This window comes from Pygocentrus nattereri, chromosome 27, assembly GCF_015220715.1.
Source record: "Pygocentrus nattereri isolate fPygNat1 chromosome 27, fPygNat1.pri, whole genome shotgun sequence".
In the NCBI taxonomy this organism is placed as follows: domain Eukaryota; kingdom Metazoa; phylum Chordata; class Actinopteri; order Characiformes; family Serrasalmidae; genus Pygocentrus; species Pygocentrus nattereri.
The window spans coordinates 14,080,629-14,095,275 of NC_051237.1; the positions used below are offsets into that span (position 1 = coordinate 14,080,629).

The following is a 14,647-nucleotide window of genomic DNA, read 5'->3' on the forward strand; positions in this document are numbered from 1 at the left end:
AATATAAGTTTCCTGCTTTTTTTTTGGCAGTTTTTAACTGGAAACTGAATAAACAAAAAGGCAGTATCAAAAATGGTAATTTCACAGGTGAATGAAAAAAAATCTTAACTTTCACTGTAAGTTAATTTAACCTGATTTTGGCCCATTCAAATTTGCCCTTTGATCATGAATGGTAAAAGACACTGTAAAGAACATTTTTAAATTTTGTTAAAAAAAATTCTACAAAATAATTTACAGTTGCTGCTATATAATAAGCTTAGAATTTTGGGGGATGACTCAGAGAGTTATTAATGTTATGCATTGCATACTTATTTACATATAATTACCTACTTACCTCAATTACAACAGATGTACATTCTGTATCATCAGGATTGAGTTTCAGTTTTGCTGTTTATTTGGACATCAGAAAGTCCCAAACATGGCAAAAATGTTAATGTTAAATGTTTTCTTTCTACAAAAGGAGACAACAATAACTTATCATACAAGTTTTATCAGATCATAATATGTCCTGTTCTACTTATAAACCAAATTAGGTATGAAAAGTACAGAAGTTACTCAAATGAAAGTTTCTACACTTTTGAGAGAATTCTCTGCTTGTTTCAGGGAGGCAGGAGTGAAAAAACTATTATTAAACAAATGTAAAAATAAGTGTTAGGGGACTTCAAAGGATCTTTAATAATATCTCAAACGGAGAGTGTTTCTAGCATTTGCGATTGCTAAATGTGAGGTTTGATCCTGGCTTCCCCACTGAGAGGCACAGGAGAGAGGCATGGTGAGCTGCATCAGAGTGCAATTTCATCTGTGGAGCTTCAGTAGGAACAGCAAGTGTTGCAAGTACAGGGATAGGAATGTGTGGGCCGAGTCTGACCAAAGTGGAGTACATTATTCCATCTATCTTGCCACATGTTTGCTCTATGCGCTGGCCCTTTCTGTGTACTGTAATAAAGCAGGCCATCCCACATTGTGAAACAGGCAGCACTGTCCAAATGGCATTTTATCCTAATGTCCACTACAGCCATGAGGGGCTGTGAAAAATAACATCCTCCCACCATTACATGTGCACATGCTCACAAACACACACACACACACTCACTGCTTTTATGTCAGGCTCTGCTTTTCCCAGAGATGTGAGGAGTGCTGTGGGCAGGAAATGCTAGAAAACAGTCTGAGCTCTGCAGGCCTGGGTCATTCGGCCTGGCACTGACCCTTGCCATGTTTGCTGGGGCTTTACGGGGTGGACAGGGTCTGTGCTGCAGGGGCAACGGCCCGTGTGATTGTTTGGGTCATCACCTCTGTACCCCAGCAGCTCCATTGTGCTCATTCATTGGTCAGCGATTACTGGTCCAGCCATGGCCAGCTACATTGTGCTGCTATGGCTAGAGCATTGTGGCAAAGGTTACAGTTGTTTCACTAAATCTCCAATCTCCAGTGCTTTCATGAAAGCTATGCCACAACCTCATCAACGCAGGGGAATGTCAACCCATGCCTACTCTGTCACCCATGGCGAATTAGAGGCTGAAGAAATGTCACCCACCCCCTTTCAGAGATCTCTCCAAAGAACTTTCAAAAACTTACTGTAGAACAACTGAGGTAATGAGACGCAGAAATACGAGCACAAACAAATAAACAGCACAGTACTGCCCAAAAAAGCAAGAGAAGGTAATTAACTGGGGTTCACAGCTAAGGCCGTGCCTGATTCCACATCTATTCAGCTCAGAGGCTGAATGTGATCTTGCTGTAGCCCTAATGTGTTCCCGCATGAAAACCGCAGATGAGCATTCTCAGGCCCTGCAGTGCGTTCAGTGCTGGCTGAGAGCAGGGCAGGCTGGGGGCAGATTTAAGCAGGATTATTCTAACAGCAAATTCGAAAGCAAACTCCCAAGAGCTGTCCGCCGACTCCAGCAGCCGGCTTGCGGATTTCTACCGAGAGGCGGGAAAAGAGCACGTTTTTTGACGCCTTTGAAAAACCGGATTACATTTGAGGCTGGCTATGAATAAAACAAGCTTACAAGGTTTTGAGCTAAATGGCCATGCTGTGCAGTGTTTCTAAGAAAAACAAACAAACAAACAATGGGGCGAATCATGAGCCAATCACATTTTTTCACTGCACATTAACAAAGTCCTGCTTTTGGGCCCCGTGGTTTTGAGCAGCATTAGGGGACTTAAACCACTCTTATTTCTGTTCAGAACATTTGTTCCATGAACAAACCTCCAATCCTGACAGGAATAAAATGACTCAGAAGGCCTTGCGTAAATCTCTCTTTCCCTTTCTATGTTAGGACCACGTCATTCCATTGCAGTCAGGTCTGGTGTATTTTTTGCTTGGTGTGATCTGCAGCTGTGATGTTATTTGGCAGCAGTTTATTCTGAGATTCATTCACTACAAAGTGTTAGACAGCCTAATCTCATTAAAGCACAGCATTTTTCCTCCTTTCACTCTCTTTCTCCTTAGCCACACAGATGTCTCATTGTGACTTGGCGGTGTGTCACAGAGGGAGAGCAGGGAGTTAAAGACCTCAGGCCAGACGCAACTTGACCAGAGATCAAAAACCTAGAATGCCTGACTGTTCATGCGAGGTGAAGTATAAAGAGCTCAGGTTTATAACTGTGGAACACAGAGAAAAGATGTATGGTGGAACATCAAGTTATTCTGAGATGCAGACAGGAGGTTCTCTGACACATGTTTTTCAGATCTGATGCAGAGTCGCTGTGAAGAAAACTCAAATGTCAGAGCAGGATTACATCATTTGTGTTCATTTCTAAAGGTTCCAAATAAAATGGCGAAGTAATTCAAAGTATATAGCTAAAAAGCACCTTTTTGTATGAATTTTGTCGGTACATTTTTACCAATTTTGTCTGTACGTTAATGCTTATCAATAATAGCTTGTCAGTATCATAATCGACATGTAAGTCTATTTGAGATGTGACACCAGCTCACATATTTAACCCCTTAAATGGTCTGGACCCACCAGCTGGTTTAAAGTTTTACTGCACTCATCTGTAACTTAAGAAGCCAGTTTGCATCATTGTCTACGTAATTACTGAATAATAAGCCTTAGTAGGTAATAAGCGTGGGACATTAAGGGGTTAAAGGGGCATTCCGCCCTAAAACTAGCATTAATTACATTACTGTCAAGGAATATTCTGTCCCTCAGCCTCATCAGTTTGGTAGTGTATACAATTTTGTATTCTTTGTTTTCTGCCATTACTGTCAGCAGAATTGTTAGCTATCTGGCTTTATTCTAGAAGAAAAACATTTCAAACAGCCCGCCCTCAAGTATCCACCCAAACTACTTGTACAAACTCCTTTCACCTTCAAGATCATCTTTTTTTCCCTTTAAACCAAAAAATCCAACTGCAGACATTGTAGACACTGCGGCACTGCTGTAGAATGTGAGACGGCATGTCCACAGAAGATGTGCAATGGTGACATTTTCATCAATCATAGCACTTGCCATTTATTAATTAGTAGTTAGGAGAGTAACCATAGTCAGGAAAATAGACAGGAATTTTGGGGTGAAGATTTCAAAGATTTGACTTAAAGCTGTTTGAGGCAATTATTTGATGATCAGATATGCAATTGGCATAACGCTAATTGCCAGGGTATACGTTTCCAATACTTGCCCACATTACCCTCATAGCAACAGTGTAAAATTAAAGATGGTCATTTTGGACAGCAAACGTCTTTGCTGACCAACCACATTTGGAATAAGTGGAAAATATAAACGATTCCTTAAACACCTGGAATTAGTACTCCCTTACCCATGATGATGCCGTTCGGATCCACTGGGGGCTGCCAGACCACTCTGACCTCCATCAGACGCACCTCTGGGAACACAAGCCTCATGGGCGGTCCTGGAACTGAAGGCAAAGTGTAGAGGCGAAGCAGTTAGATGTCAGGACCATATGACTGTAACAATCATACTAATTAGGATAAGACATTCAGTAGCCTTTGATCACTGGCCAGAACAGGGCAGAAGGACTTAAGAAACCAAAGTCGAGACAATAATGCCCAGGACAGTCATCTGAGACTTCACTTGAAACTATAATGGGCAAAAAACCCATCAGTAAACTCCAACATTCAGATAGCACCCGTTAATCCTGCTTAGAAAAGGTGAACTAAACAAACAACACACAAAAAACACAAATTAAAAGGGTCTCGACATGACAAAAAGACACAAAAGAGAAGAGCCTGCTGTGACAGCTTTTAAATAACTGCGCTCCAATAAATCCACCTCCAACTTCTGTGAGAAGATAAATGAGTCTTCTGCTCTTTGTCTCTTTGAAAGCTTTTTTTATCAGTGTGTGTGTTTGTATGCAGATAGAGCTGAAATATGCTTGCCTAAAGAAGTCAGACAAACTGCAAGGATTCTGGGAGATCAGTGGAGGGGTGGTTTCTCTAACGCTACGAAAGCCCAAAAGAAAGGGTAAAAAACTAAACCGACAAAGAGATGGATGTGGCATCATTTCCTAACCCTGCTTGATATTCCGAGGCTAATGTTTGGACCACTCTAGTAGAATACTGAACCTGAACAATTGCATGCAGGTTTTTGCAGGTGCTGGAGGAGCTAACAGCTAGTGTGCCGAAGCTTAAAGTGGCCATATACTACACTTTTCCTGTATTTAATTTTCCCCCAAGGTACACTTACGATATTTTTGTGGTTTTATGTACCAAAAACAGCTTTATAACATTTTCACTCTCTTTTTTAAACAGACTGCTTCTGTAACTTTGCCTTTAAGATGTAAATTGGCTGCCCTGTACTGTAAAAAAAAGGAGTCCAGGCTAAAGCACTTCTTATAATGTTAATAAGAATGGGTGAACTGCTCTGAGCTTAATCAACCCCTAAAGTCGTGCCACTACAGTTGGCATCATGTCTATATTAGGGTCTAAGATGGCTTGTCTAAGGGAAAATGATGCAAACTTGTTTTTTCCTGTGTACATTTTCCCCTAAATGTCACTGTATTTGTCATCTGCATCTGAATTGCAAAGCTTTAAAGTAGTCAAAATGTGAATAAACCTACATCCATGCTACTAGCAAGCTAACACTCCAATGCATTAAAATGAAATCTCATGAAAATGTCTACCACTACAATTAGTATAGCTATACTAGTATATACAAAACATTGGCTACTCAAATTATAGGCCATTACAACACCTTTGCGGCATTTTTTCTGACCACGTCATACGTCTTTACATATTAACGTCACAACCAGACTTGAAAAGAAGGTCTGGCTCAATGTTTAGTTATTGAATGCAAAATTATGCTGATGAAGATATGATGATAATACTACATAATCCACTTTATTTACCCAATTTCCCCCTCAATTGAGTTTCCTCCAATTCCACCCGCTAGTTAGGACTCCCCCAATCACACAATATCTTTTCGAACTGCTGCTCACGCAGCGTCATTGGACAGCTGAACACACTCGAAGAAAAGCGCTGACCGCCAGATCTGTTATGTCAGCTAACAGTTGTCTGCACTGACTAGCATCACGCTGAGTGATAAGGGAGAAGGGGGGTCTGTCCTACCCACCCAAAGAGAGAGGCCAATTGTGCTTTCTTGGACTCCTGGCCAAGGATGGCTGTAGCATCACCAGGGATCGAACTCGTGATCTCCTGATGACAGGGCCACTGCTTAGATGGTTGCATCACCCTTTAATCAAGCTTTGATCGAGTTCTCCTTGAATACGTCTTCACTGCATGTGCAATCAAAAATTATACATTTAAAACCGGTTGTTCTTGCAACTTAGTCTCCATATATAGAATATATGGACTATGTGGTGAGTGGCATGTTTTGAGACAATGGTCACATTCTCATTTATTTAAAAACATGGGGAAATTTGTGGTTTTCCATGATATGGACCTTTTAAAGGACATAGGCTGCCAGTACAGCTAAAAAGGGACTGTTAGAAGGCTGTTGATTAAGCAGAATGTTTTCTTCCACTGTTGCTCTGTCTCTCCTCTAAGAGGTGACACACACACACACACACACACACACACACACACACACACACACACACACACACACACACTTTTCTGGTTCTTGAGAGCTTCCTGACAGGCCTATACATTCACAAGCAGGACACCAACAGGCTAACATGAAGAGAATCCAATAATACTGTGGAACACCTACACTCACACACACACACAGGTACTTATGGCAAACACGGACTACTGCTACGGCCACTGGGATCTTGGTCCCATTCTCCATTGCAAAACCCACCAGTATATCAAATGCACTCAAAGCTGGGGCTGCTTCTGGGATATTTGCTTATTTTCTCACCAAGCTGCAATGGTTGGTTAGGCAGACTTTGTACTTTATTTCCTGGCTGTTATCGCACTTATAAATCTATCACATATGACATGGATTTGATTTGTATTGCTTTTATGCAGTTATGTTATGAGGGGCTACAGGGACATGCGTCCACACATGCTAAGATGAGAACTTGAAATGGCAAAGTGGAGCTTTTCCCTAGACGCTGCTTTCTCTCGCCACCATGTATTACATGCATTCATCATTCTGCTATCAGCTTCGCAATGCACTGCCGGGGGTTCGAGAGATTACACTTAGATGAGTAAGGCTTTTGTTGCTTATTGTGCACAAAATCACGGAAAGTAAATTTCTCTTTAATTAATGTGTAATTAGAAAATCGGCTATGTAATTATTTCATTAAGGACGGCACTAATAAAATCACTTTTTGGCCCTGTCATTAGATGCGGTGAACCCGTTAATGACCTTCTTTTAATCTGATCAACAGACTGAGAACAGATGACTGTCCAGTATGCTGTCAAGTTTTGCTGAGACAGCTTAAAAAACTCAATAACAGGATGTTTAAGATAGCAGGCCAGATCCAGAGAAGTCGTTCAGCTTCACCCGCAGCATTCAATGCTTGTGCTCACAGTGATAAAGGCCAGGCATGCAACATTTTCAATTCCTCCAATTGCAGGCCAGCATGTGCTTGCAACTTCGTTGAGCATGGTATGGGGGTCTTAATGAGCCCTGTTCTGGAGAGGAATTTAAAAGGCAAACACAGAGATAATTGGTGCTAAGGTCGAGCAAGCACGGACGGCAGAGCCTCGTTTCTCAGGCCCTGCCGTCTCCATCATAAAAGAGACACTGCCATCCGGAGGGGGCTCCGTTTGCCATGCCGCTTAAAAGAGACCTGTTATCTCTTATTCAGAGAGCTGCACGGTTCCACATGGCCGCCAGCATACCGACTCCATTAACGTGACTCGGTGGCCAGCCGGATTAAAAGCTAGTCCTGCGTATATATCTCACAGCCCTGGCTTGTCTAAAAGGCTCTTGTGTGCCAAAGAATACTACTCTCTGGGGCTCTTTTAGGTCAGGCACTAGAAAAGACCCTAGCCTTTGGCTTTAATTGCAGGGGTGGTGCCAAGGAGTGACCACTGTCTGCTGTACTCTAATGTGGTGTATGTGAGTGGTATTTGAGTTTCAATTGGCTTTATCGGTTTAATTCTGACTTTCCATCATATAGTACATTTCTTATACCCAAAAACACTTTTTACGAGAGTATCAATATACAACACTGTGCTAAAGTCAGACATCACCTTTGATTTAGTCAATTTCCAGTTAAATCAGCCACAGAAGTACAAGTTATTAGTTTTTCAGGAGATATTTCTGAGGAGATTAGATAGAAGACTTGTATTAGGAAGGGAAAAGTCAAAGGGAAAAGTTCAAAACATTATTAAAAGATATAGACAAAATGGCACTCCTAAAACCTGGTAGACCACCAAAAGTGTCACCATCAGATATACTAAGCACTTAGAGCTTTCATCTTTGAGAGAGAGGAGAAAGTCAAGCTCTACTTTTGCTTCAGATCTGAAAAAACCTTTCTGCCCAAAAAATGTTTCTGCCCATCCTTCCACAGAGTTGAGTCTGAAAATATATCTCAAGAAGTTGTTACTGACAAAAGGAAACCACCAAATAGAAGAAATTCGCAAACCAAACAATAAACTGCTGGCATCAGACATCAACATAATTTAACATGTTAAGGACTCGAATCATGCACAGCAGAAAATGCGATCAAGTACTATAACTGAACTGTGGAGTGTGGAAAAATACCCATGCAGATTTCTCTGAACACACACACACACACACACACACACACACAGACACACACACAAACTGCTATGCCACTTATCCTTCTGGGTAAAACTGAAAGCAAAGTCACACTAAACTGAACAACTTAATTTTATACACTATATTGCCAAAAATATTCCCTCACCCATCCAAATCATTGAATTTACGTGTTCCAATCACTTCCATGGCCACAGGTGTATTAAACCAAACACTTAGGCATGCAGACTGCTTCTACAAACATTTGTAAAAGAATGGGTCGCTCTCAGGAGCTCAGTGAAGTCCAGTCATGAAATTTCCTTGATACTAAATATTCCACAGTCAACTGTCAGTGGTATTATAACAAAGTGGAAGTGACTGGGAACGACAGTAACTCAGCCACGAAGTGGTCGGCCACGTAAAATGACAGAGCGGGGTCAGTGGATGCTGAGGAACATAGTGTGCAGAGGTCGCCAATTTTCTGCAGAGTCAATCGCTACAGACCTCCAAACTTCATGTGGCCTTCAGATTAGCTCGAGAACAGTGTGTAGAGAGCTTCATGTAATGGGTTTCCAAGGCCGAGCAGCTGCATCCAAGCCTTACATCACCAAGCGCAATGCAAAGCATCGAACTATTTCTATGGAGTGACGAATCACACTTCTCTATCTGGAAATCCGAAGGATAACTCGGGGTTTGGCAGTTGCCAGGAGAACGGCAATTGTCTGACTGCATTGTGCCAATTGTAAAGTTTGGTGGAGGGGGGATTATGGTGTGGGGTTGTTTTTCAGGAGTTGGGTTCGGCCCCTTAGTTCCAGTGAAAGGAACTCTTAATGCTTCAGCACCAAGAGATTATGAACACTTTCATACTCCCAACTTTGTGGGAACAGTTTGGGGACGGCCTCTTCCTGTTCCAACATGACTGCACACCAGTGTACAAAGCAAGGTCCATAGAGACATGGATGAGCGAGTTTGGTGTGGAAGAACTTGACTTGTCCTGACCTTAACCTAACAGAACACCTTCAGGATAAATAAGGTTACGTTTACACAGCAGGTAAAAGTGGCCCGAATCTGATTTTCTCACCAAATCCGATTTTTATGTTTGGCTGTTCACATTATTTTTTAAATGTGACCTATAGTCTGTAGTGTAGTAGTGACCTATAGCATTAGTCTGAACAGATCAGCTCCTAAACTGACCCGCATACGCAAAATAGCTGGACTCTTTCACCCACAGTGTGTACGAGTTCGTTGTAAAAATGGGTGCATTATACAGTCATGGCTACTTCTTTGCTTCAGCCTCAGGCTCCTTTCGTTTGAAACCTTTTCAAACATGGAGTGGTTGCGAGTTTCTTCTATTTTTTTGTACAGAAACATCAGCCTAAATATTTATGAGCCTCACCAGCGTGAAATTATGACGAATATTGAGCTGGACTGATGTAAAAGTCTCTTGAATTCCGATCTGGCTGTTCAGACTGAGTCACATTGCCGCAGACCAGATACGGATTGCATTTCAATACCACATAAGAAAGTGTCTCAAATCGGAATTGAAAATATCTGATTCAGTGAGGTTTTTGCTGTTCACACAGCCACACAAATGACACATCTGTGTCATATATGAGGAAAAAGACCGGATTTAGGCCACTTTTACCTTCTGTCTAAACATAGCCTTAGAGCGGAGACTGTGAGCCAGGACTTCTCGTCCAACATCACTGTCTGACCTCACAAATGCGCTTCTGGAAGAACATTCCCGTAAACGTCAAAAATTCCCATAAACACACTCCTAACCCTTGTGGAAAGCCTTCCCAGAAGAGTTGATGCTGTTATGCAAAGGGTGGCCCGACATCATATTAAACCCTATGGATTAAGAACAGGATCTCACTCAATTTTATATGCGTGTGAAGCCAGACAACCAAATATATGGAAATATGTGGAAATGGAAATATAGTGTATTTAGTTGCCAAAGCTTGTGTGTAATGTCCTGTCAAAGACATGCTTTCCATTCATCTGAAAAATTAATAACTTAATGACCATTTTGACTGGAAATTAAATAAATGAAAAGGCAGTCTTCGACTTTTGCATGGTATTATGCAAAATGTAAATAAATGTACATGTTAACACTCCCAAAACAAAGAAGGACATTTCAATTGATACATAAAGGAACGCGAGCAGATGGTTTATTACACAGATTTCAGAGTCTAGTAAGTACAAGTGCTTGATTTAAAATTGCGTTAGTTTAATGAGTATAGTTGCATTTTAATGAGAGATAAATCAGATAAACTGTTAACAAACTTTAATTGCATTTGGTTAAGAGCAGTCCCACAAATGCCTTAGCACATATGCTATTTCCTTGGTGAAGGAGTGTAACCTTGAGAATGATTTTCTCCATGCAACATCTGAAAAAATACAGCCCCTCTGCACCACTCCAAAAGTCCCCAGTGCATATGTAGGCCTGCCTGCGCTGCGTATTAGTTTTCGGCAGTGATCTGTTTGTGAAATCCTGTCAGGGTGAATGACCATTATTTCTAATAGATGGCAAAACAGCAGACCTCCCTTGAAAGCTTTCACTGCTCAGATTTATGCTTGCACTTGAGAGTTTGCTTCATATTCCAGTCCATAACATAAACATTCAAAGGCTATCCCTGCTAAAATCGACAGCAGTTGTTGCATCATTGATTTTTTATTTAGCAGATTGGTTTGTATGACGGCATAACCAAATTTGGCCCTAAAAGGCCATTTCAGAGAGCTATTCTGAGGCTCACATAGCAGTGAAAAGCAGTGAATGAATACACATAAATTCTGAAAATGCAAAGCGTCTTGTCATGGAAGAAAGAAATGACTTGTTCTTGCGATGTGTGCCCGTGCTGTGTGTAAAAACATGGAGGCATATAGCTGACCTTAGCACTAAGACACAAGGCTCTTCTGAGGTAATTTCTTTTACTCTCTACCACTCTATTAAAGATGCCACTGCATCAATCTGTCCACTTCTAGTACTGTCAGACAAGATGCCCATAACTTATGGCATCTCATAAAACCTGGGAGTGCTTGGTCAAATCTCAGCTGATGAGTCATAATGCTCAGCTCCTGCTCAAATAATCAAAAACATGTCAAAGCTGCTTTTAATCTGCACAATGACCACTGGACGCCCTCCAAAAAACAGAATCTGGCACAAGGAGGTACTCCTCTACGTCTTGGGTTTCTAAATTCAGTCCTTGAAGGCAAGACAGCATCATATTTGGACGATTTCCCTGATTGACCACACCTACAAAGGCAGTTTGAACAGAAAAAACATCTAACTGTGCTGGCCTGCAAACATCAAGATTGGAGGTGTCTCAGTTATGCACTATTAAAATGCAGTATTAATTTGAATATAGCACACCGTCATCCTTGGTCCTCTCCAGCACAGGGGGGCTGCTGAGCTGGCCATCTCCTATGCGTGTGAAGGCCAGCACCTGGATCTCATACTGCACGTATTTGCGCAGGTTCCTCAGTAGTGCTGACTGCGTCAGGTTCCCCTTCACCAGCTGCACCTGCGGCTCTGCACCAGATCCCTTCTCTTTGTAAAGCACCTGAGAAAACACAGAGGGATGGCAGTTTTAGCATATTTAGCACAGCAGTTCCCAACCCAGGTCTTCAAGTTTCCCTGTCCATAACTGTGGCAAATAGAGTCTAGTATTGCTGTCCAAAACACGTATTTTTAAAATTTTTATTTTTCTGCATCATTTAAACAGCTGTTCCTTATATGGTGTGAAAAATTAATGATGAATGGACCAACAGATTTTTTTGCTCTTGATCTTAAGCCAGAACTTTAGCTCTGACAATCAGCAGCAGGAAGTTTCTTAAAATGGTGAACAAATCCCTTAGTAGTCTCTTAGTACACAACAAAATAAAAAAAACTAAGTCTAAAGCTAGAAAGTTTATCAGCTCAGCTAACTTCTGAGTACCTAGGCAAGAACATCAAATCCATCCCACTGTTGCTCCACAGGCTAATGTGTGTTCTAGGTGTATTGTGTAATGATGCTTTTGCTATACATTATCAATAGACAGACTACCTGTTACCACTAATGGTATCTATCCATGTATAAATGGATACTAGGTATTATAATTCAGTGCCACTCACTGTGCATAACAGAGTGCACTGTTTTAAACTGCTTTTAATGAGAGAAACTTCAATGTTGCTGTTTTTGGAGCATAAGACGCCTTATTTTTGCACCCCTGGTGGACTTTTTTGCGCTGTGTGCAGAGTTGAAAAGATTTTAACTCAAAACAAGTAGTCTATGATATAAGTGTTTTTTCTGTGCTGACCAATAAGATGTTAAGGCAGGCCAGTGGACAGTATATAAACACTGAGAGAAAAGACAGTCACCACTTATGCTAAGCTCTTGGATTGTATAGCTCCAAATTATCAAGATGTACCGATTTGACAGCTAGCAAGCTACGCCAGACATAACTTAACTACCTTTGAGGGAGCTACACCAAAGCTGATTGACAGTTAATTACACTGCTGATGCTTTGCAACAGAAAAAAATGCAGCTAACGGTGTTACAGAAGTGTAAACTCTTAAAGAAGAGTGATCCCTTGTTAATTAATTATCAGTGTAGTTAAAGCTGAGGTAGGCAACATGACAATATTTTATATTTATCTTGACATATTTTGTTATTGTGATCATTAATATACTTTCTGAGCATATCTCTGATATCGTCCTTAGCTAAAGAACAACTGACTGCTGCATGTGTCACTGCAAAGAGAGCATAACTAGACCTGTTTCAGTGAATTCAGTGTAGCACAGTATGAGAAAATTTTGTAAACATCCCTGTAGCAGATTTGAGTGTGGCACTACTAGTGTATTGAGTTTGTATCAAAATATAAGATAAATATCATGAATTGTGAAAGGGTCTTTAAGTATAGTGATATCATATTTTTGCCATATTAAATATACATAACACGTTCTTAAATCTGCAGGTTCTGCATTGCAAAACACAGAAAGGAGAGGGTTATTATTCTAAACTGGAACTCAATTCCACTTTTTATTAGACAGTCCAGCTTAGTGCTCGCTTTTGAGAAACATTTGAAAACGTATCTCTTTAACTTGCTATGGAATTAAAATTCTACCTCTTTTTGGCATTTATATTGTTAATTTGACCTGTGTCACCATCTTATATGAATTAAAATGAATACTTATAGTTTCTTTCATTACTGTTAAGCTTTATCACCTGTCTGTAAAGCACTCTGAGCTGCCATCAGCATGAAAAATGCTCTATAAATAAAGATAATGGACCTCATTCACCAACTGGTCTTAAGAATTTCTTCTTAAAATCCATTTACACAGCTTTTACAAAGATTTTGACATATTATCATTATAGTGCCCAACCCAAGTTTTTTGTTTGTTTTTAATTTCTTTGAAAAAGTGTAGAAAAGCAAAGCATGGTTGTATTATTTTATTAGATACTGCTATGCTATATTGCCAAAAGTATTTGCTCGTCTGCCCTCACACGCGTATGAAATCGAATTTCACACAAGCTTTAGTAACTAAATACACTATTTTTCCATTTCCACATATTTCCATATATTTGGTTGTCTGGCTTCACACTCACATGAAATTGAGTGAGATCCCGTTCTTAATCCATAGGGTTTAATATGATGTCGGGCCACCCTTTGCAGCTATAACAGCTTCAGCACATCTGGGAAGACTTTCCACAAGGGTAAGGAGTGTGTTTATGGGAATTTTTGATCATTCTTCCAGAAGCACATTTGTGAGGTCAGACAGTGATGTTGGACGAGAAGGTTGAGGTCAGGCCAGTCAAGTTCTTCCACACCAAACTTGGTCATCTATATCTTTATGGACCTTGCTTTGCGCACTGGTGCGCAGTCATGCTGGAACAGGAAGGGGCCGCCCCCAAACTGTTCCCACAAAGTTGGGAGCATGAAATTGTCCAAAATCTCTTGGTCTGCTGAAGCATTAAGAGTTCATTTCACTGGAACTAAGAGGCCGAGCCCAACTCCTGAAAAACAACCCCACACCATAATTCCAACTCCAACAAACTTTAGACTTGGCACAGTGCAGTCAGACAAAATGCAGTTGTTCTCCTGGCAACCACCAAACCCAGAGTCATCCTTGGGATTACCAAATGGAGAAGCTGATTCATCATTCCAGAGAACACATCTCAACTGCTCTAGAGCCCAGTGGCAGCACTTTACATCACTCTAAAGTCTAAAGTCAGTGCTCAGTCATGCAATGGACCCATGCTTAGTTTGATGCCTCTCTGAATTTTCCTGTAGATACTCCCCAGTGTTCAAGAGCAGAAAATGCTGATATTTTCTCATGATTTTTACAAAATTGGTAATTTGTCAGTCACTTAAACTTAGCTGTGTGGTTAATACCACATTTAAAGAAATCAATAATAAGCTCTTCCTGTTTTAAATATGCGAATATGCTAGCTCAGAAACTACTGCAGTGCATCCCACAATAAAGACAACATGTGCTTCTTTTCTATAGTGACAGAAATCACTGTAGCATACTGAAAGCTCCAATTCCACACGCTGATACTTTTTCATGTGCCCATTGTGTATATATA

General features: G+C 40.8%; 1 protein-coding gene across 3 annotated transcripts in view; it reads right to left on the minus strand.

Moving 5' to 3' along the window:
- The window catches only part of sdk1a (sidekick cell adhesion molecule 1a), a 316,953-nt gene that overhangs the window by 38,387 nt on the left and 263,919 nt on the right, over positions 1-14,647 (minus strand). For all 3 annotated transcript variants that reach the window (XM_017703196.2, XM_017703194.2, XM_017703195.2), the window contains 2 exons: positions 11,452-11,641; positions 3,763-3,861 (listed from right to left, as the gene is read on the minus strand). In XM_017703196.2, the coding sequence (XP_017558685.1) occupies positions 3,763-3,861; positions 11,452-11,641 (289 nt within the window). The remainder of the gene's footprint in view (positions 1-3,762; positions 3,862-11,451; positions 11,642-14,647) is intronic.